Source organism: Passer domesticus, chromosome 6, assembly GCF_036417665.1.
Source record: "Passer domesticus isolate bPasDom1 chromosome 6, bPasDom1.hap1, whole genome shotgun sequence".
Classification (NCBI taxonomy): domain Eukaryota; kingdom Metazoa; phylum Chordata; class Aves; order Passeriformes; family Passeridae; genus Passer; species Passer domesticus.
The window spans coordinates 48699569-48723672 of NC_087479.1; the positions used below are offsets into that span (position 1 = coordinate 48699569).

General features: G+C 40.8%; 2 protein-coding genes across 3 annotated transcripts in view; one reads left to right on the forward strand and one right to left on the reverse strand.

The window, feature by feature from the left end:
- The window catches only part of SERGEF (secretion regulating guanine nucleotide exchange factor), a 142149-nt gene that overhangs the window by 114653 nt on the left and 3392 nt on the right, over window positions 1–24104 (forward strand).
- The window catches only part of KCNC1 (potassium voltage-gated channel subfamily C member 1), a 124593-nt gene continuing 117015 nt past the window's right edge, over window positions 16527–24104 (reverse strand). For both annotated transcript variants that reach the window (XM_064425315.1, XM_064425311.1), the window contains one exon: window positions 16527–18625. In XM_064425315.1, the coding sequence (XP_064281385.1) occupies window positions 18444–18625 (182 nt within the window). In that variant the 3' untranslated portion in view covers window positions 16527–18443. The remainder of the gene's footprint in view (window positions 18626–24104) is intronic.

Genomic DNA, 24104 nt, shown 5'->3' on the forward strand with positions numbered 1-24104 from the left:
CTGTGAAGGAAACTTTAGAAGAAATTAAATTGTTGCCCTGGACCATATTTTTGGCATGCTTGTACATAATCAACAATTTTCTGCATCTCTGTTTGCCACCTCATGCCCGATTCCCAGCAGTTCTCCAGTATTCAGTGCCAGTCAAGACTCTCAGCTTGCATTTCCAAACCCTCAGCATGTTCTTGTTTTTCCACCGGGCAAAAGCCTCCCTGCTCAGATGCTGTGCAAACACTTCACCTGTGTGCACAGCCCTGTCCCCTGCAGTGCCATCGTGCCCTGGGGGACAGTGGCTGCACCAAGTGGCCTTGTTTGCCCTACCCCTGTGTGCCCAGCTGCTTTTGGAGCACTCCTGGCTGAGCACAGGCAGTGCTGCTCTGGGTGATGCTCAGCTATGCTCCTCCTGGGTAACTCTGCTGCTGTGTGCTCCTTCTCTGCAGGAAGGGAGTGGGGGAAGCTCATCCCAGCAGCTAAGCTAAAGCCAGGCCAGGACTGAAACCCCAGCTGCTCTGCAGCTTTTTTGGCATGGCCCATTCACCTAAAACTTGATGGGCTTCTTAGATAATCCTGATGCATTCTAGAATGTGCTGTGCAGGCTCCGTGGGTGCCTTTGAGGAGGAGGTGAGGTCTGTAATGTTAGCAGAGCCCTGCCAGTGCAGTCAGCATAATGGCTCTATTGGAGTCATTCAGGTGCCTGAGCTGTTTCCAAGCAGGTATAGGCAGGCTTCAAGGACATGACACGAGCATATCCTGAGCCCTTGCAATCAGTGACTTGAGCTGGTAACTACTAAACAGCAAGTTAGGGGGTTTTTTATTCATTATTATGTTTATTGGAGGTTTTGTTGTTTCGTTTTTTGCAGCAAAAGGCTGAAACTCCTCCTCCTTCCCCCCCCCCCCACTTTTAGAGTCCTGTGAGAAAAGTTTGGAGGTATGGGTGCCTGCCTGCAGTCCATGCAAAAGGCAGCAGTGGATAGCTTCAACTAGAGCACCTCGGGCTGTGTTTGTGCCTGATGTTTTTGGCATTAGCAGAGAGCAGGGGCCGTGTCAAGTGCCACTGTTTGCTTCACACCGAGGGCTGCTTCTGAGGCACGGAGGTATAAAGGGAGGAGAGAGCTTTCCATGAAGATGCTTCCTCTGGCTAAACAAATGCTATCCTGTGTACTTCCTAGCTGAGGCTTAAAATAGAGATAATAAATTGATACATGTTGTGTTTTGTTTTTGAGCTGGTCTTCAGTCTCCAGATTGGCTTTTAAGTATCTTGTTGCTATGGAGAAAGAACAACTCTCTCTATGCAGTGGGTGAGGAGAGCAGCACTCCTCACAGCGTGGTGCTGTGCTGCCTCTTCATCCTGCAGCTTTTTTTTCCCAAGGAAATACTGCTGTTACTGGTATGCTGCCGTTTGATCTTGTCTGTTCTTGTGATTGATTTCCTCCCCCCTTTTCCTTGTGCCCTTTATGAATGCGCTTTCACCATCTCTGATTTTTATCTCCTCCGCCTTTTTTCTCAACGAGTGCTCCCTTCACTTCCAAATGAAAATTAGACTGTTAGCAAAGACTTATCCTCTCTTTCCCAGACACCTTCTCTTCTGTGGTTTGTGGTCACTGGGAGAAACCAGATTTGTAGTGGGCACAGGAAAATACTTTGCTACCTATACATCTGTTTCCCTTAATTAATTTTTTTTTGGAAGTGAAAATGAGCCTGCACTCTGGCTCTACACCCACAGCAGAGACACAAGGGGTGTTTCTGGAGGTTGCAGCAGCATTATGCATGTGCTGCTGACCCCTTGGAGCAGCAGAGTTTGTGTCTCAACAGCCAGGCATGTCAGAAGCTGAACGTCTGGTGTTCTTGTTGCTTTGCTCCGTGTTGTTTCCCTCGCCGTGGGCTCGGTGCCCAGGCAGTGCAGGCTGCAATGCAGTTTGCTCACAGGTCATCTCCCCGATGATGAGATGATGTCTGTGCCTGGGGGAGCGAGGAGGAAGGCCAGGCCGAGGTGGTGGCAGGGAATACAAATGCACAGCCCCATGTATCCCTGTCCTTGGGATGTCAGGGGAAGGAGCGGTTTGTTCAGCCCTGTTGTGTCAGAGCCCTGGAGCTGCACATTCGGGTGCATTTCTGAGGCTGTATCACTGAGAGCTTTTGTTTTTATGCTTTTCCTCCCCTGCTGCTAACTGGGGAACCAGTTAGGAAAACAAGAATGGTAATTTAATTGGAAATACACAAATGAGTAGAGAAAACTTGGAATGAACCAGAGGAAATGCTGTGAAAGCAAATTCACCTCCTTTGCTGGTGGTTGCTTGATATCTAGAGACTGTTCCAGTTATTTTGAAAGGGCTCAGCTCCCAGTGGGACTCTGAAGTGAACAGGCCGTTTTTTCAAGGCCATCTGCTGAGGTTCTGGGTGCTGTTCATTTCTGGAGACCTCTGTAAAATCTTGTTGTCTACTCGTTTCATCAATGAGAATGCCATGTGCATACCAGATTGACCCAATTTTTTTCTCTTGGTTTCCCTTTAATTTGCTATATTAAATTGAATCTGTCTCCATTTTCTGAATTATCTCTGATCCCCTGCGGTGTGAAGGAGGGCTGCTCATCTCCTGCTGCTGCTCTGAGCTGGTACTGCATTGTTAAACTGCTTCTTGCTCACAGCCAGTCCTATGTGTGTCTCTCCAGCCAGGAAGGTCTGAGTGTGTTGCTGCTCTGCCCCTAATCCTGCAGTGTCCATGGTTGTCTGCCTGCCTGGGGGTGTCCCCATCTCCTTTGGGTCTGGCAGTCTCTGCTGGTGTTGCTTTGTGCAGCCCAGAAAGCAGTTCCAAGAACAAGGCTGGATTTACCTCAGGGGAAGGCAGCCATGTGTGGAGGGCAGGCCAGTGCTCCAGGCAGTGACAGATCTTGTGTCAAAGGGCTGCCTTCTGGAGAAGCATGACACAATTCCTCTGGTGGGCTGCACCTGGCCTGAGCCCCTGGGCAACCCAGCCCTTGTGTCAGTGTCAAGTGCAGTGGCTTTCTTGCTGTCTTAACAAGGAAGTGGGTTCTCAATGACTAATTACCAGCTTTGCCATTGTTATTCAATGTACTGAACAACAGGGTGTTGAGAACATAGGGAAGACAGTGTCTGGTATTCCCATCAGGGGCCCTTTTGGAGCTATCAGAAGAGAAATACTGTTAGTATTTCAGTTCTGCTCTGATGTGACCTTTAGGTCACAGTAGGTTGGCGCTGCTTGAAGTGTTTGCTATCATGGTCATCTTGGGAGCTGAGAGCTCAGTGATCCAAGTGTGTAACTTGGCAGAACAATCTTGGAGGCTTTTCCAGGATTCTCTGCTTGTGTCTCCATGCCGACACTTCTGTTGCTGGGCTACTTTTTTTGGGAAACAAGCTTGTTACTGAAACAATTATATTCAGTGATACCTCCATGAGCAAATTGCTCTACCACACTCCCTTTGTGAGGCTGGAAAGGGAGAAGGGAAGAAGGGGACTTCAAAATCCAGCTTTCAAATAGTAGTTGCTAGAAAAGGAACTGTGTGGCTATAAAAATTTTCATTCTATGTTTATGAGCAGATTTAAGTGTTTCAGAACCAGCCTTAGGAAAAAAAATATATTTATACATTAAATTAAAATGATTGGCGTATTTCTGTAAAAACAGAAATCTACTTATCTGCTGAAGGGAATTACAGAATGCAAATGCTACATCATCATCATCTCTGTTGGCAAGATCAACCCAACCATGAAGCTGGAGGTTGTCAAGTTCTCTTGTTCTTGGGAAACAAATTGACACAATAAGATGAAGCCTAAAATCTCACAAATAACACAGATGTGAAGAATTTCTGCTTTCTTTTAAGGCAAATAAGATGCTATACCAAGGAGTAATGGTTTAACATGTCCATATTTTGATTTAAACCTGTATTGTTTTGTGTATGTGTGTATATATGTAGGAGTGAGCAGGTTATCCCTTTTGAGCTTGTTTCTTTTCCTGTTGGAAATGACAGAAATTTTTATTACTGTGTTTTGCAGATCGCAGTCCCAAGTCCTTCACAGGGACTACATGTTATGGTCATGTAGTGATAGGATGGACATGAAGATTTTTTTTTCTCTCAGTATCAGAGCTTAAGCAGTATGGTCTTGAAGGGCTCGGTGTGTTGTTTCAGACCTTGGAAATGGATGAGATACACTCACTCACATGTGCTTAGGACAATTAAGCCATGGAAAGCAAACTGCATCCTACCACATGGCAGAGTTTGGATCATTCCTCTGTAGGAGCCCAGGAGACAATCCTTTCAGCCTTTCAAAATGCTTCCCTGGTCCTGTTTAACTCACCTAACCATGAGGCACTTCACTGAATGAAGGACAAATGGCTTATTTTGACAAGGACTGGAACCTTTGTTTTGGTGGGTTTTTTTCATCCTCTCAACATATCTTGCAAACACATGCAATAAGAAATGTTTGCAGACTTGCAAGTCTGTAAAATTGCAATTATTTAGGAAACTTATACAGTGTGAGCTGCAGCAGTTTCATCATCAGCGCAAAGCCCGTAGCTGGGAGAAGGAAGAGGAGGAAAAGACCTTGAAGGACTATCATTTAGAGGTTCTATGCTGGTACATTTTGAGGCCATAACCTGATGGCTCAGCAGCCAGCAAGGCTCAGTCCCTCACTCTGTGGTCTCTGTGTCAGCAGGGTGTTTAATATGACAGTGCTTTTTGTGATACGAGCTGCTGACTTCTGGGACTACCAAACAGATGGTGACTACGTGAGAACACATGTAAGTGGCTGACACTGTAGATCTTGTTTTCCCCAGTTGCTGTGCTGCTCAGGATGCAGTATTTAAGGCTGGAATCAGCATAAAGGGTCCTATCATCAAGAAAAAAAGGAAAAATAACCACCCTCAAACCACACCAAACCAAACATGTTGGGGCTTTGTGGTTCTGATGTCCTGAGCTATATGGAGCTTGTGAAATCTCTTAATTTGACAGGTGTGACAAATTTTAGAGAAGGCAAAAATAATACTGCAAAGTAAATTTCCTATGTGGAGTCAAGTAGTATGGTACTATTGTAAAATTCAATCAGTAAATAAATGTGGATCTGTGGAAAAAGAGGACTTGGGAAGCAAAAGAACCAAGGGGCCCAATGTATATAAATAAAGCCATTTGCTATTTCTTACATCTCCCAGTAAGGACAAAGGAAATGACAGTATAGTGTCTCCTCATGAGTGTTTGAAAGCTGCACCATAGTGGTGGATTCCTCTTTGGCAATCTTTTCTTACCCAAGTGGCTGAAATCTGTCAAATTCCAATGGACAGAACCAGAACCTGATTTCAGAGCGTGTAGTTGACCTTTTTCTGAGATGGATCTCAGAAACGTCAGCCTTCTGACGTTTGTTCTTATATCAGCATATCTGCAGATTGTGGAAGTTTAAATATTAAAGCATAATGTCTGAATCATAGCAACCCTTCAGTGTCCAGTGAGAAAGCCAATCTGTCATATTCACATGGTACGTTTTACTCCATCTGCAGAAAGTAGCTTTATGTGTGCTTTTTAAAGTAAATTAAAAAAGCTGAAAATCCAACCCTTTTTGAAAATTGCACTATTTTGGAGCTGGCTAGTGCATAGGATTTTTTGAAGAGTGACATTGAGTTTCTCAGAAAAGAATAAGGATTTTTGTCTGCAGAGAAGTGTGAGTGGAGGAAAGGCAAGATCCCACAAGTTTGGAAAAATGGGAAGTTTGCTTGAGGTGAGCAAACCTTAAACTGCCTCAGAGTACCCAGTTGCATCCAGCAATCTCTCTGGGTACTGTGCCTGGTGCAAAGTGTAAGAAGCAGTGCAGAAATTTCAAGGCATGGGAGTAGTTGTAGTAGTAGGCTCTCAAGCAGAGAGGTTAAGTAGACAATCTCCAGAGGTCCAGACTAAATTATTCCATGTCCTGAAAATGTTCTTGCCTGGGATCCATGAAAGTTCTGAACAGTAAGCAGGGTTGAAAATACTGACATGGAAAAAAGGAGAGTGGTGAAGCCACACTGTCTTTCATGCAATAAAAGTGATATAAATTAGCTAAAGTGTCACAACTAACGGGAACCTTCATGGGGAAGGGAGGCTGTGGGCACTGTACTCCAAAGGTCACTATGTCATTCTCACTTTCCCATAGGCTGTTTGTCTCCAAAATTTTGGAGAGACAGATGCCTGGGTGAAAGGACATTTGGAAATAGTTTGGTAGCCAGTGGAGATGCCCAGGCAGCAGCTAAACCCTTAAAAAGTAACAGGAATGAAGCACTGTCATATTGACCTTCTGAGCCAAAGGGAACTGCTGTACTGCTGAGATCCTGGGTTTTATTGCTGAAGGGGTAAATGAATGTACTTATTTAGCAAAACACTCAGAAATTTGGTTGTATATTACACTGCTGATGAAACTGGATGATTATTTTGTTCAGGTTATTTTTGCATGGCTGGAGAAGGGACAATGTGTGTGTACTTAGTGCGAGCCTTTCCAGACAGCGTGTGACTGTCCTGACCTGCTGTCCTTGGTTGTCTCCTAAGAGAAGGTGGTTAAATAATGCTGGAGTTGTATGACAGGAGTTTTGTAATGTGAGTAAATATCATCTGTTTAGCTGTAAGCAAATAAGTCTTTTAAAATATCACAGTGGATACCTTAGGGGAAGAAGAAATATAGCTACTGCATAATGCTTACACAGTGGGATCCTGGTTTGGGGGAGGGCTGTGCCTGCAGTTATTATGTCTTCATGTTAATTACAAAGCCAGGAAAAGGAAATGGGAGTGTTGTTGGAGGAAATCAGTGTATTTCAAGTTTGGTTTAAAAATAAGAAACACCTTAAAAATCTTGTGCAGTTGATCAGGAGATTAGTGTCAGGGTTTTTTTAGAACACTTGAATCCTGAATATAACAGTGGATACAGACAGCCATATTCTTGACAGTGCTGGTGTGTTCTGGGAGCAGAGTGTGGAAAATCACCCCTACTTGATATCTCTGAAGCTGAAACCAGATAAGTCTGGCCTCTTTAAAGGACATATTGTTCCTGCTGTCACTCATATCTCTTCTGACATTGGTACTTCTAATATTCTGATTCATCTCAGTGCAGTAAAGATTTATGGTTGGTAGGTCTGAGAGTTGGTTTTCTTCCTGAATGACTTGTCTGAATGAACCACTGGAGTCCTACAAGGAATACTGAAACAGAGGAATATTGTATACATGAATGAAAATTAATTAAAATTTTAAGATAATAATTTATAATGTATGACTCTTGTCATTGTTTCAGCTGGGATAGTGAATTTTCTTTTATTAGCTGGTGAAGTGCTGTCTTTTGGATTTCAGATGAGAAAAATGTTGATTACACACTGATGGTTTAGTTGTCTTGAGTAGGCTGGGAGAGGGCGCATAAGGACCTGGGAGGGGACAGGCCAGGACAGGAACCCCAAAGTGGCCACAAGGATATTCCACACTATATGGCATCGTTCTGTGCAAAAACCTTGGAGGGGAGCTGCTGCTGCTTAGGGGACTGGCTGGGCATCAGCTGGGGGGTGGTGAGCACTTGCATTGTGCATAATTTGTTTTTGTGTATTCTTCTATCATTATTATTATTCTTATTCTTTCTCCCTTTTTTGTATTATCAAGCTGTCTTTATCTCAGCCCACAAGTTTTACCTTTTTCCAGTGCTCTTTCCCATCCCACTGAGGGGCAGTGAGGGAATGGCTGTGTGGTGTTTCACTGCCTGCCTAGTTAAACCACAACTACATTAAAAAAAAAAAAAAAGCACAAACCAAAAAACTGCACCTGTTTGTTCACAGTATGGATTTCTTGTCTTTTCAGCTTTGCTTTGCTGTTTTGTGATCCAGAATACAGAGCTTGTTAACTGTTTATTATCATACTGGTAGTCTTAACATTGTACTTAGTTATTTATAAAGAATGATTTAATAGATTAGTAGTAGGATTGATGAAGTCTTGCTTATTGATTTCCCAGTATAATAACAAATAAGTGTACTGACATAGTTAATGTTTGGAGCCAGATGCTCTGCTATGATAATAGTGAAATAAGTGGATATTTGCCAGCAAATAACTTGGCCCGTTTTCTGTTTGGCTGTCTGGAAATGCATTTTTACTTTGTAAGTCCCAGTGTTTTGAAAGATCTGTCTGCAGGTATGTCATGGTTAGGTGGAAGCTATAATTTCAAGGAAACAGCAGATGTTTAGGGTGTCTGGTGAGTGACAACACTGGCACTGGACTAATTGTCACATTCTTAATGGGCATATCCATGGTCAATGGTCTTAAGCCAGTAATAATCACAGGCCTGATTTATTGAGTTGATATGGTTGCTTTTTTTGAAGGGGGAGGAGGCAAAAACCAACTTCCTACATGCACAGGAATTTAATTTGGGAAGCTGGTATCTATTGCTGTGTGGAATAACAATTTTATGTAGCTGAACTAGAAAAGTGCATGTTAACATTGTTTTGAATAAATTAATTATTAATGTTGTAGGGTATAGCTGGATGCAGGGAACATTAAAAGAACTTGACAGTATGTAAACCAAGATTCTAGTGTCCAACAGGAGGTAAAATTCACTTTATTCTAATAATTGATTAAAATTTTATTAGCAGACTTTAAATATATTGGTGGGGCAGCTCTTCAGGGATGAGCAACCTAAACATGTGCCTTCCTGTTTCCATAGCAACACATCATTTTCATCCTTTCCAGGCTGCCAGGATTGCATTGTGTACTGCAAGAGTGTTAGATTCAGTAGAGCTATATTAACAGCTCAGTATTTTCCTTAAATCTTGCTATTAAGTATTTTTCTTTTGGATGATGATTAAAATAAAAAAGTAGTTGTGATTATTGTGCTTTTTTAGAGACATAAATCATGACAGCAGAGCAGGAAATGAGAATTGGCAGCTGGGGTAAAGTGTTTTGATCATCCCATTCCTTGACTGCAAAACTGGCAATTCCTGTGACCATGCAAATCCACTTTGTCAATGAGGTCAAGGTTTTTGCAGGTCTAGTTCTCAGTCTGGTGGTAATTGCTAAAATCTTTGGAAGTGTTTTTGATTAATATTTTTTAAGCTGTTGGAGAGAACTGAAGCAATGTAGTAAAGGTTAAGGCTATAAATGGTGGCCATTAGCAAGGATCAGTTTTCCAGCACTGTGGATCATGGCCTTGGAAGCACATTTAGAGGTGGCATTTTCAAGCTCGACGTAAGCGATTTGGTAACTTTCCAGGATATTTGAGGCAATTTCAGACTGCAGCATATTCACATTTTGCTGTGAAACTGTTCTGGTAGATTTGCAATGTCAAACTTGTCTATCAAGTCTCAGAACTCTTAAGACTGGGACAAAGGATCTCAGTATCGTTTTCACACAGTTCTCAGCTGCTGTGAGCACAGGAAAATCCTTTAAAATGCATATCCTTTGGATAGAGAAATACCTTTTAGAAAGATGTGTCTTTTGTCTTGTCTGTCAGAGATGAATAATTCAGTATATCCCTATGCAAATGTTTGTTACTCTATGAAAAAATTTGTGCACCTTATTCTTCTCTCCATTTATGTAGTGTCAGTTTCCCAGTGATGAATCTTTGTCAAATACAGCAATGTGCTACAGTGTTTTCTGAGCTGATAGCAAGTGTATCTTCTGTTTTGGCATTGTGGAGGCTTAAATCACTGTTGAAACTGCGAATTTTGAAATGCTATTTTAATGTTACAGCTATACGGTAAAAGAAGCAAATTACCACGAGGAAGTATTTAAGCAATGCATGGAGATGCAGATCACCACAATATTTTCCTTTGGCCTTTAGGATGTTTAATTTTCTGTTTCTCTAATTGTATAATTTTTTCCACGGGGTGTTGCAAGGCATGTCAATAAAAAATCAAGAGCTTTCACGGTAGTTGTCGCTATAGTTACACAGTGCAGCTCTTAGCCTCCTGCACAGAAAGTAAACCTCCTGCAATCCCCTAAAATCCTTTATTGGCAGAGAAAGATTGAAAGAGACACTGCTGGTGAGCAGGTACCAAGCAGAGTCTCTGTTGCACTGATACATTTGCAGCTAATGCTGTCTTCATGCAGGGGTCTGCTGAAATGTTGTGTGGATGAGGACAGAAGGGAGAGGGGACAAAAGACTTCTTTTTAGGGGGAAAGAGGTGCTGGCCACAGAAAGTGGAAGGCAAGAAATAAGTGCCAAAATGAATTAAAAAGAATCTCAGTTCATAGATGATATTGGCTCCATAAAAAAAAAAGAAGTACGATGCCTTTTACAGCCCTGTGAGCTGTAGCCTTCCAGAGAGGCAGAAGTGTCACGCTCACAGGATGCTGCTCTTCTCCTGACTCCGGAATTCTGTGCCTCACTTAATCCCCAGGGTCTGTGCAGCACAAATGTGCAAATCAACACTGACTCCTAGCAATAGCTTTTTGTCTCAACAGATCCCATATGCATTCAGGAGCCCTCAAAAGGCTTTTAGCATGGCTTCTCTGTACTTAACTGAGTTCTGCTTTCACTCTGTATTATTTTCTTTCCTCTGTCCTGAATGGCCATTAATTTAAGGATGTTGTATGAATTATTCCTGTAAATCATGAACTTCTAAAATGTTCCCTGGGATAGTCAAATATCCCTGGACTATAGATGGGGGGAAAAAGTACTGAGGAAGGTTTTCCAGGAAATCACTCTTTAAAAGCAGGCCTATGTATGTCACCTTTGCCTTGATGATTCCTTCCTTAAGTTCTTTTCATAACTGCATAAAGGAATATGGGTTTATTGCATATCAGTCACCATGTGAGAAAGGATAATTAAGTGCATAATGTCTCATGTTAAATTTAACTGTTCATTTTTCAAGTGTATTCTAAATACACAGGTGAACCAAATAACACCTTCACTTCAGGGTTTTATTCACTTCTTTTCTCAAGTTCCAGATTTACCAAGCACCGTGAATCTAAATCCATGGATCATTAAATACAATAGAGATTTTTAGAGCTTTTTCATTATTTATTTTCATTATATAACATCCACGGGCTCAAGGTGAGGTGAGACCATGCAGTAGACCCTTAGCCTAAAGAATAACAACCTAAAGTAGTTAAAATGAAGTGGGAAATGTAGAAAGAACACAGGCAGTGAGTAGCCTTTAGCCAGTAATGCTGCACTCAGAGGTTTAGTCCCCTGCTGTCTGCTGCTTCTTGTGATGGTTTCTGCCATTTGTCAGAGGGAAGGTCTGACCAGATCCCTTCAGAGCTTAGGAAGGAGGATTATAGTTGTGCTTTGTGCAGGGCAATTCTCCCTCTGTAATGAGAAAGTTTGGGATCACATGGCTAAAAGGAGCAAGCGCCAGTAACAGAAACAGAGAGCTGGAAATGAAGGAATTAGTCATGACTCAGGGGTTTGCTTTCAGTTGTGCTCAAACTTTTTTCCTCATGGCTTCTTTTTTCATTTCAAGGATAAGCAATTGGTCCACTTTGCCTTTCCCATCAAGGCTTGCCTTTGCTTCTTAAATCCTATTAAGACCTTTGCTGATTACCAGTTGGAGAAGCAGCTTTGAATCCATCCATGTAGTCAGCCTGAAGGAGAACTGGTTACCTAATCACATTGCCAGCTAAGGAGTTTTGCACCTCCTGGGACCTGGGCTGAGCCAGTCACACTGACATGAGGCTGAACTTGAATTACATTGCCTTGTGGATGGAAAGTTGCGGTCAGTATCATGTTTAGTCAAATGAAACTTTCAAAAATAGAATTATGCTTTGGGCTGAATACAATGTTGTCATTGTTTAATTGTCCCCTGGAGAGCCAAAAATTTCTCAGTAGCGAAAGCATCCAAAAAGCATCTTTTGCAGAGAGAGCAAGAAATATTTCTGCTTGAGAGAGCTTTGGGAGCTTTCTAAAACAATCAAAAAAACCCCAACCAAGCCAAAAAACCCACAACACCTAATTAAAAAAAAAAAATTGAATTCAATAAAGTGCTGTGGGAATTGTAGACTAATTAATTAGAAAGACTTCCTAAGAAATTTCAGAAAAATATAACCTTTCATGCTGGAAAGAAACAATTCCATGAGCAACCTTTCAGCAAGACACGTTGGCTAGGAGAGAAGGTGGTGAAAATCAGAGCAACTGAAAGTATTCAAACCATATTTCAACACAGTGATTTAAAGTGTTCAAAGCAACAGTTACTACTCAAACATAAGAATTATTCCATTTCTTAGGTAACTCCAATGTAATGTGTTTCCTCCGTAATAATTGGCATTCTCATGCAGAAATTGGTAACAATCCATCAGGTAACTGAAAAAGCTTGGGAAGTCCCTTTGGTGTATATTTGAATGAACTAGGTGCCAAGGATGCAGTAAAACTAGGAAGACACAGCTTGGTGCTTGCTGAAGGGGCTCCATGCAGAGCTTACCATCTTGGTTTTGGGGAGAAGGTTTTGTTAGGTGCACAACATTCACAGTTTTCTGTGCATAGATGACATTTTGGACAATCAGGTTACATAAGTACGTTCAAAATTGTTTAAAGATTTGGGGGACAGTTGAAATCTCAGTGGGTTTCTGATTTTACCTGGGAAGCATCTTATTTTTCAGAAATCTTAGTGTCTCCTGGCAGCAAGTTTATAAAGCAGGTTGGGCTGGGCATTTGGGCAAGGTCTGTCTGCTTTAACTTTAAACTCTGCCTGAGCTAGTCAGCTGTCTGTAGGCAGTGGAGAGGAAGAGATGGGTAAAAGGGTGCTGGTAGAAGGATTCTTTTGACTTCAGATATTTGCTTTGGGTGATGTGAACCCCACTCTAAAACAGCCTGTTTGTTCCTGGAGTGTGAGATGATTTAGATTCTTCTGTGAAGGATGGCTACGTGCATGTACAGGTACATACATTATTGATCTTCTGGGCTTAGGCAAGTTGAATCCCACTTATAGAAACTCAGGTACTCCAAAACACCAGTGAACATCTGCAGAGATGGAAATTGTGTTGTGCTACAAATCAATGCAGGGTCTGAAAGCATGAAATCTGTTAGGCAAACATCCCTAGTTATATGTGGAATTAATGTCTGTATGTGTACATAGAAGTATTTTGCAAACACAAATATTAAGTGTGGTATTGCCACTTGTGTTCTAATCCTTTTTAATATCTGTTTTTTTGACAAAAAAAAGACAAAAAAGACACATGGGTAGCTGTGGTCATCTTGAAGTTCTTTAGCCTGGATGGTTCCTGTATCCTTTGTAGAATTTTAAAGTAAAGATTATGTTCTTTATTTTTAACTTTTCTGTGTCAGTAATTATTACAGAGAGCTTTAAAATGCTGATAATGCCTCTTCCCTCTCCCACCAAGAAAAAAAAATTAAAAAAATGAAAAGGCTCTCATTTAGGGAATCCAAGCATTTTTAAATCTTTAGATTAATTTGGAATATGAATCACTTCTGCTAGGTTGATTGGATGCTTAAAATTCTTATTCTTGCTTCATCTATTCCTGAATAGATTTAAGAAACCTCCATATATTGGGTCTCACTGAGATGGAGTTCATTTTCCAGAATCATGAGAATTGCATTTTGGTTCACCCATGAACAGAACTACAGTTCTGTTAGTAAGTGAGCCTGAAAAGTAAGGATCTCGTAGCTGTGCTGTACAAGGAATATTTTCATGACTGGTGTTCAGCAGGCCTTAAGTTATTACAAAACCAGAGAAAAAACCATTTCAAAGTGATTTAAGAAAACATCTCAATATTGTCTGGTTTTGTCAGTTTCATATTTGGTTGTTCTGTTTTCCAGCAGTGTAAAGACTAAATTCAGCTCCTCTCATATTTCTGTTGCAGGTTAGTGAAAGCTACTTTGTAAAATGTTCATTTGTTTGGATGTTATATACACATTCCTGTGGACACACAAGCATGTCATCTATTGCTTTTCCTGCTGCACACTGAAGCTTGCTGTTTTACCAGAAGTTTGGGCTTGATTGGATTTTTGTTCTTTTATGGTATTTTCTCAGTATTATTATCCACCACTTTAAAGGTTTTCATGCTATTGCTTTTTCTCTGTGAGTTTTGATGGGCCAAATGTGGCTTTAAAATCTACCTAATCCTTTCCTGTCTCCCTTTCATTCTAGGCTGCCTTTTTTATCTGCTGCTGCTGTGTAATTAGTCTCGTGTCAAATATAAAATGGAAGAAACTGGCTTTCTGCATGCACACAGGAAAAAGCAGTTAGGCCAATGTATGAAGACCTCACATTTCCAGTGTTTCTCTTTCCTCCAAAGTGAGGAGAGCAAAGCTCCTGAATTCTTTAGTTGGTCAATATTATTTCAGAGATAGAAGTATTTGTTTTGTTTTTATTTTTTTATTTTGAAGAATACTTTTTTATTCTCGGTCTCTGGTAGATATAATCCTTCCAAAATGGTGTCAGATATTTCTGTCTTCAGTCCAGCTAGTTTTTTCTTCTCCCTGAGGTTATGCAGAGGATCAGATGGGAAAGTGCTGAACGGCATCTCAGGGACCCAGCTTGCATTGTCCATTCTGGTCTCCAACCTTCTGGAGCTGGCATGGTGCCTCTGAATCCCTCTGCCCATCAGCTGTTCTCCCTGTTGCTGTGCCAAAGACAATTTTACTTTCCAGCCTTGGATCCCTGCACCTGATGCGTGAATGTTGCTTTCAGTATAGCTCATTTGCCAGCACTCAAAAAATGTATAAGAGCAGAAACTTTCAGAAAACATCTCACAGCATTGATAGCAGGAATTTTTCATCTCAGGACACTGGTTTGTGCTTGCCTTTCTTTCAAGGACTGACTTGATATATTCCCTCTGCTTTAGGAGCTACCCCCAATTCAGAATTTAGGTGCATCTTCTACTGATGGAGGCACATTGGTGAGGTGTCCCCAAAATGTACCTTGAACCTCATGTGTAAGGGATGTTGTTTGCCTTTCCTAATCAGAACAACTGGTGTCACTTCCCACCCAGTGGCATCCCAAATTCTGCCAGTGTTTCTCTCTTTGCCTTGTGCACTTCTAGGGAAGATTAGGTAAGAAGGCTGTGAAGGGTGAATGTATGGATATCTGACTCACTGAGGAGGGTGAAGGTAGAAATGTGAAGAAACTGTGCTACAGCAAGGTTATTTTCTGACTACCTGGCCTGATTGTGTAAAAGGTGTGTTTGCACACCCATAATCTGCTCTGTGCCACCCAGGCCTGGAGTCTGTTTCACCCTGTGTATTGCTTGAAGTGCTCGTATTTTACCAGCTTGCTATTGAAATTTAACAGCTTTGTTTTTTTCCAACAAGAATTATGGGTTTGTACTGAAATAGTTCAGTGAATAAAAGTAATAGAGAATAGGGTAAAATTTATCCATGCAGACAAAAAAAGGTAAAAGTTTGCAAGCTATGCTTTATGTCTTGTCCAAAACCTCTGTTCTGCACCAGAAGTGATGTCAAAAACTGTTTCTGTCTAAGCAAACTTGCCTTTGGTTTTAACACATATTGATGGCAGAACTCTTCCTTTGCTTAATATCAAGAAACAATTCCCCCAGACCTCACTCAACAGTCATGTATGATTTTGAAATGATGATTGGAGAAGCAGATCCAATCCTGCCTTATAGGCACTTTCCTTTTGAGGCTGTCCGATTTGATTCTCTTCCTGACCATTTTTAATTCTTAATGGTATAATACTTGTTTTTAATTATAGCTGGCAAAGCCTGTTTTCCCACTCTTTATTTCTTAGTCAGTATTGACCATTTCCTTACTTTTTCCAGAGCTCTTAGTGAAATATGACCCTCAGTGAACTCTTGCTTCAAAAGTACAGCTAAAAGAATAGAGTTGTTATTCCATGGTCCTGGTATCCCTAGCTATTGCTTACCTGTGGAAAAAATTAATGTATCCTATCTGGTACATGTTATTTGGTTCATTACTTTGCATAAGTTTCTTGACAGGGTGATATGATTGAAGTTACTGATCTTTTCCTAGCCCTTAAGAAATAGGAAGAGCTGGACCACTTGGTCCTGCTTGGCAGAAATCAGATTAGCCATGTGGATGAGACTGAGGGTGCAGTTTGTGGTGTTAATACTTTTCATTTTGTTTGGGGTTTTGTTGTGGTGTTTTTTTGAATTGTTTTTCTTCAGTATTCAATAGTTTCACTTACCATTGAAAGTGAACACCAGTCCAGACGTGCACAGCCAACCTTGGGTAAGAGCATTGTGTTTCATCTGCCCCTCTGGGAAAACGTGACTTGCCTTTGGTGCACACACCTCTTTGTGGTTTGTGTTTGAAGTCTGAATCATGGGAATTTTTTTTTCTGGTTTTTTTTTATTGCTTGGTTTAATCTTTTGTCACAGCTCTGTCATCTGTCTGTTTTCTTCTTTGAAAGGGGTCCTGTTAGTTCACAGAACTATATTGTATGAGGCGGAGGGCAATAGTGGCTGCAAATGGCATCAGTGTGAATGTGAGGATGTTACCACTTTTTACTCCTTTTCTAGGTGCTCAAATGACCCAACCCTTGTTGTATCTGAGCAGGTCTAGAGTTACCCCGTTCAGACCGCCACACAGTGGTGAGTATGAGTCCCTGTAACAATAGGCACAGACTCAGACAGACAGACAAGACAAGGCCACATGACCCACAGGAGTTTTATTAGGCGTGCGCTTGCACTACAGTACAGTGCAAGTAGGCACAGTTGAACCACGTACAAGTGGGTTAACTCAAGTACAACAGTTGCAGCACAGAGGAAACTTGCAATCCACAAATCCTGCCCAGAAAGGAGGGTTAGTTCACCCTGAACTCTCTCTGACTACAGCTATGCTTTAGCTTTTATCAAGCTGTGCATTTTAAAGCTCTCACAGCGCGCAATACTACAGTGCTGTCACTGTTACAGCTGCACTGTGACACTTGCAGGGGTGCCACCATCTGAGCCATTGTGATACATCAAGATCACAACTTGAATCTTTGCAAAATAAGGCATCCTAATATCAGCACTGCTGAGCTGCAGCTACTTTTGTTCTGTGGCGATGTTTGAGTAGCAGTGAGAAAATCTACCAGTTCAATCAGAAACTTAGCAACTCAGTCACCACTTGTTTCCTTGATTTTTCTCTTTGCATTTCTAACACTTTAGCTTATGACTGCTGCAATTGATCTCAGATTACTTGTTAAGCATGGGGGAGAAAAAAGCCCTCACTTGTTTAATATCAACAAGCAGTTTTTTTAGACTTCACTCAACAGTAATGCACATTCATATCGTGTGTCTTGAAGTTTGACCAAAATGCAGCCTTGCAAATTGCTAAGGGAAAATTAAAGGGGAGAAGTTCAAACTAAAGCCCATTTAAACACAAAGCTATTTTACATAAGATGTCCATGTGGAAGGTTTACACATTTCAATTCTTGGTTCTGAGCTGGAGAATTGTGTTCTGCAGAAAAGGACACCTTCAGAGATAAATCCCAGAACACTCACTTTTGTTCAGTGCAAACAGCCCTTCAGAGGAAGAGAATAGCAGTCAGAAGAGAAGAAATTGTAGGTAAATGTAACCATTTGGACTACCTCTTCAACTTTTGTTATATCGTAAGTATTTCTTATAAGATGCCAAGGACTGACAGTCATCTATAGACTGGTCTGTGTGGTTGCCTTAAAGTTCATGCTTATAGATAGACCAGTGTTCTACAAAGGGTTGCTGTATGAAATATGTTAAGCACCAAAGCATTTCGAAAATATCCTTTTCCAACCTAGCTGTTCTTCCTTGATGAGAGAATTCCTGAGAGCCCAGTGGGGTCTCTTGTTTTAGACTTCAGCCAGCAAAGTAGGAGGAAGCACCATTTCACCTGCATGGCCCTGCTCATCCTGCTGACTGTCCTTTCTCCTTCTCTTTGATTTGCTTAGTGCTGTGAAAGCTACATGTAGGACTGGGATGCAGTTTGAGGGGGTTCTCAGATTCTTGCTTCTGTGTTCATCTGTGACTTTTCCTAGGCCTGTGCTGAAGATGCCCTTCAGTTCTAGGTCTTGGATGTAATGTTGTAGGTCAGATGAATCACAGCTGTCCCCTCCTTTTCTTTGTGTCATCACTTAACGTCACTTTGAAGTGTGTGCAAATTTGAGCTAGTAATGCTTTACTACCCAGAATTCACAGGCACAAATGGCCATGGCACCACATGGTCCCACGGGACACTTGGATGAGTTGCACTCTTCTAGATGAGCTCTGACATTCTGCTTTGCGTGGATGACCTCTTACTAAGCACTGGGTGTAAGGTATTTTCTGTATATTCTGTTTCACACAGTACAGAGGGTCATGAGACTGCAGTCTCTGGCTCTGTGGTGAGACTGTGATTGTCTAGTTCTGGTCATACAAAGTTTAAGCACTGTGACACATTGAACGCCTGTCACTGTGAGAGGCAAGGATGTAAGTTCTGAATGAATGTCACTTTCTGCCATGTCTGATGTCCTGATGGAACAGACATTAGTGCCACGGTCAGAGCTTCGGGACAAATCTCTCCATTACTTAATTTCTGTCAGGTGTTTTGTCCTGTACTTAAGTGACCAAAATTCAAAGATTTTCTTGTCTTCTACAGGTGTAGAAAAAAGCATCTTTAATGCTTAATCCTCTCTGCACTGCAGCTGCTTCGTGTATGATATAATCCTCATGTATTGTCAGTGGACCAGTAACGTTCAGTCTTGCACAAAGTCGTGAGCCCAGGTTTTGTTCTGTGTTGAGTTGGAGATGCTTTCCTGTTGGGAAGGAATTGACAAGTTTGAGTAAAACCAAAACAAAAACCTTGTGCAGCACCTGTGAGCTTTAGACATAGTTAGTACCATTCATGTTTCCCCATGGAAACAGAAATGTGAATAGATAATCCTTGCAGTACATTTCTGTCCTTGCTACCTACACAGAGCAAAGCAGCCATCTCCATCCTACAGGGCTTCAGTTCCACCACAAAACTACACGGGTGCATCAGCCCAAGAAATCTGTAGTTGCAAGTCCATTGTTTTTGAATCCTAGGATATAATTTTGCGAATTTCTTCCTCTTTTTTTTTTTTTTTTTTTTGTTCAAAATGACTATGCATAACTGAGAAGGAAAAAATAAATTCTATCATAAACTAGCCTGAGTGGTAACCTAAACTGTTTATTTGATGTAATGTGGAGTGATTCTTTCAAATAGATACATATTAATTTGTGCAGTGAGCCATTCAGCTCCTGCTTTGAAGTGCCCTGTGAGAACAGAACGAAATTTCAATTGTCATTGTAATTTGGCAAGATAGCACTTCCTCTAGGGGTGGGCTCAGTTATTTGCTGGATGCTAAAAACAGTGCACAGGAAAATGCCCAGCATGGATCTGCTACAGCTTTTTTTGCAAAGTGACATCTTACTGTGTTTTTCTCCACTTCTCTGCATTGTTGGATGTGGGGCTCCTTCTCCTAGACAGTTTTCAGGCTGTGGCAGATGTGCTACATTGCCCTTGGAAATGATCATAAATATGATTCCTTCCCCTTCCCATTTTGTAACTCTTGGCTACTTATATGCTGTGGAAACGAAACAGAAAAGATTAGATGTGCTCTGTACTGCTCTAATGTTTGCTGTTTGTGGGATAAACACTGATATCGAAGTACAAACTAGAAATTAGACTTTCCCAAGTGAAATGTAAGTGCAAAGGAGATGTGTAGCCTTATTGCTGCATTTTGCAGTACTGCACATGCCTAAGCTCCTACTAGGCATATTGTATTCTCAATTTGATTTTCTGACTCTCTTCAGTAGGTGGTTATGGATTGTAATTGGATATTCTGACAGTTGGCCTTGAGGCCGTGACCCAGTTTGAAGTCCCTGCTGTATTACACAAGATACAAACGTAGCCAGACAGCAGGTCCTGTAACAAACCAGTGCTTCTGCTGGGAAAAATAATAGTTCACATAACATATTAGCTTAGAGATGTCCACACAGTGCAGGTTTTGTGCATTTGCTGTGATGAATTGTTTGAGGACATTGAAAGGTGTTCTTTCCAGGTGCCAGGATGAACCACAGACACATGACCTGAAGTCAGCTCACTTTTTACTTGTGTCAAACCTCTGCTGAGGGAATTGAGTAGTTTAGGTCCACTGCCTGAGGAGAGCTACTAATGATGTAAAGCTGGAGTGAGGGCAGGTTGTTGACTGGAGGCTGACTTTGAAATCAGCATGCCTTTAGCACCACGGCTTTGTACTTACATCAAAAATGTATGGTGTTTCTTACCTGTGTATTGTGTTAGCACTGTAATGTGTCTGATTTTCATCCAGCTTACTCCCTTGAAAGCCAGATGCACGTTTCTGAGGGTTGAACAGCAATTGGATGGGCTGCCTGGAGCACATGACAGCTTGCTCCTTGAAAATGTGGCTCCATAATAAAAACTGAATGTGATTCTCATAGTTCTTTGCTAATTTTGGAGGTACAGCTGTGTATTGAGGTGATGCCATCATACATTCCACTTAGCAAGCTTTGTTTTTAATGAGATTTTGTACAATGCCTAGACTTCCCTTTTAACTACTAATACAGTTCCATGTTTTTCTGCAGAAAGCAATTGATATCAATCCTGTTTCTTACAATTTAAAATTGCAGATCTTTTGCACTAATGGCAGAATTGTTGCTATTAAAAATACAAAAGTTTAGAGGGATGCTTATTGCCTTTTATTTTATGTGACACCCCGAACCATCAGATGGCCTGAAAAAAACCAGGAAAACATAGTAATTTGTGTTTTGCAACTCACTGGGAGAAGTATGGTTTAAATCCCCTTTGTGAAGTGTTACATTGTTCCTTGAGTCTTGTGGTGAGTGCCCCAAGTGTGAGGACATGAGGTTTGACTTTATTTTGCTCAGAAGGTTGATTTATTATGTTATATATTATATTAAAATACTACATTAAAATATACTAAAAGAACAGAAAGAAAAAAGATCAGAAGGCTACAAAAACAAGAATGGAATAGAATGCATAATAAAATCTCGTGACTGCTCACAGCCTTGATACAGGTGGTTGTGATTGGTCACTAATTAAAAACAACACAAACTAATGAAAGATACACCTATTGCATTCCACAGCAGCAAATAGTTATTGTTTACATTTCTTTCCTGAGGCACTCAGCTCTTAGGAGGGGAAACATCCTAGTAGAGGATTTTTCATAAAATATCATGACTACACTTGAGAGGTTTTGAAGGCTTTCAAGTAATCAAGGGAAGGTGGCTGAGACACCTGAATTTTGTTTGTGGTCCAGCCTTGATGCTGTTTAGAGTTGTGACTTGATCTGAGTTGGTCTCCTGCCTACTGTTAACTTTGTCTATAATGGAAGAGTAGAGTAGCACTAATTTAAGGTAAAAAAGAAGTAATAATTTGAATTATTGTGGAGTTTTGCTAAGACCACAGAGCCAATATAATAGAGCTGTACTAAAACATTTTAACATTTCCCTAAAATGTGAAGCGCTATCTTGAATAACTTGACTTCAAAATACTTGGCTTGTCTGTAAGGCCAACTTCTGTTTATTTGCTGGTAGAAAGAATGGGAAAGGAGAAACAGAAAAGAGGAGCTTTTAAAGATTTCAGTTTTAAGCCTCCAAGGCACAGGCTGGTTTAGAAGCAGACTGTTTGTAGCCTGAAGCTAGGCTGCAGTGACATTTGCAGCTTCCTTGTTTCCCTTGCTTTGCCTTCAGACCAGTTGTGAAGATGTGATTTAATATAACCTGTCTTCAGCTGCATAAAACTGATATGCCATGGCTGGGACAATCCCCTGGTCTCCTTTTATCATCACCAAAGTGAGACAGACTTGATTTTCACACTGGTGTTTGCATGAGATGAATCTCTCACTCTGCTGGAGAGATGCAGATATCTCCATTGGCTTTTGAGAAATACAGAGGATAATAATCTGTAGCTAAGTTGCTTGATTTTTTAGGTGGCTGAAGTTAAGTGCAGTGAATCTCACCCAGAGCACCTTATTTGCTAGCATTTTTTCTTCCATCTGAGGATTTCACTCAGCAATAAGGAGCGACTCTAAATTCTCATGTTTCTGTAATCTGATGCAGCTTTATTTTACCTGGAAATTCTTTTCTTACTTTTCTCCAGTTTAATGAACTTCTAGATTGTTGTTGTCACTTCAATTACCTTGAGAAAAGCCTGGATAATTATTGCAGACAGAAGGGGAGCAGTAGCCTCTTCTTGTGTTGTTTGACCAAAACAGATGTGCTAAGAATTTTGTTGTCCCCCTGTCTTGTATATTTAATGTTTTGGGAAAAATCCTGCATAGCCTTACTCTAAACTTTGATTAGTGTGACTGTGAATGCAACTGAAATTCCCTTGGGATTCTGCTGTGCTTTGGGTTTGATTTGTACTTTGAGTACTTATGTTTTAAAAGGGAAGAGTAAATGCAACATTATGTGTGGTTTCACTTCACCAGTAACATGGAGTAACTTTCCCTCACTTCACCAAACCCAAGTCCTTTGGTTTGAGAACATGCTACAGTGCTTGGTCTAAATTTTGTTAGAAGCAATTTGTAGATGTGCTAATACACATCATTCTAATGCTCTTCCATGCTTGCAAGGTCTGAAGGTCTTTCTTTTCATAGAAACTGAATTTTCTTGTGAAGGCATGTAGGGTTTGCTGGTTGTATGTTTTTATCAGCAATAAACTGGGGAATAGAAGCAATCAGAAATAAAAGAAGAAAAGGAAAGAAAAAAAGGGAGGGGGATGTGGGAAAAGGAAAAAACCATTAAATGGTGCCCTTTGTCCAGAGGCTAGCCATTAGTTGTTCTTAGGGTCTGCCTTTAACTCTGCAGATATTCCTTTTGTGTAATTTTTGAAATAGATGCTTCATTACCTTCAGTCTTCACTGACTTTGACATCTGTGCCAGTGATTCACATCACTTGTTCCCTCCTGGACAATTTCACCACGTTCATTTTGCCCAGCCCTCCTCCAAGTTTTGTTAATATGTTATTGTCCAAAAAATGGACTTGGTGTGTTTTCTGCAAACTCTGCTTTCTCTGGCACAAGTCAAGCATTTGGCTATTTCTGTCTACAAACCTTTCACTGCATCTTCTACAGGCAGACATGGTACAATTACAGCTTCCATTTGCACAGCAAGAATTCTCTGCCTTTTGGTTTTCCTGGTTCTGACTTGATGGTGATGAGAAACATTTTTGTGGCCTGTCATTCCATATCTGTCAGCTGCCCTTTCATCTCTTCAGATTTCTGCCAGCTCTCCATGGATGGACAAGGAATTTTTGTGTAAGGCCATTCATAAATCCTACTTACTTTCTATTTTTCTTTTGCCAGTTTGCACTCTTGTCCCATTTCACTAACCGTAGAGATCACTGGAATCATGTAGAAAAATCTATTTTGGTGGCCTTTTGACATGTTTGGAGAAGTAAAGTATGGAAAAGACTCCACAATCATTATTTTAAGAATGATGTTCTTGTCTAGGGGGTTCCTAGCTTGTAAATTTTTCTATGATGTTTTTTCAAAAGATGTTTCACTGGATATGTTTATCAATTTGAGAAGTTAATGTCCTAATACACTGTTTCTTTGGCTATTTATTATACCAAAAATGTTCCACTGAGCAGTTTGTAATACAAAGTAACCAGAAAATTTCTGGTTTCCTCTGTCTTGTCCTGGTGGGACAGGATTAAAAAAAGAAACAAGAAACCCTTTAACAGATGTAGTGAGTCTTCATAGAAGCATGTAAATTGTTATAATAATTGCTGGTGTCTAGTTACAAAAAGTTACCACAGTGATCTAATTAAAGTTAGGACATTTTGCATTCTCTTTTCATTACATTTGTAAGCTTGGCTCATTCTGCAGGGTTCAAGATGTCTTTTCTTAGGTGCACCTTCCTTGAATGATTAGTCTGAGATGTGTCTCCAGTATGGGCTTGAGGTGTCTTTTTTCCTGCTTTTTAATATTTAGAGAAACATTTTTACCTGGAACCTTACCAAAAAGCAAAATCCCATTAACCTATAGGACACTCTATTGATATTTAAATGGAATATGTTGCCCGCTCAGATTTTGGCACTTTTTGGCAGCACACGTGAGTGCATTTGGGGTGTAGGTTGGGCTGTCAGTATTGCGCATGCACAATCATGAGAACTTCTGGTGCCTCCTGAGATAAGAGGGACAGAACTTGTGTATCAGGTGAGACATGCCTTGGCTACTGTGGTGTTCTGCTGGTGCTTTGTTGTGTTCCATTGCCTTAAAGATT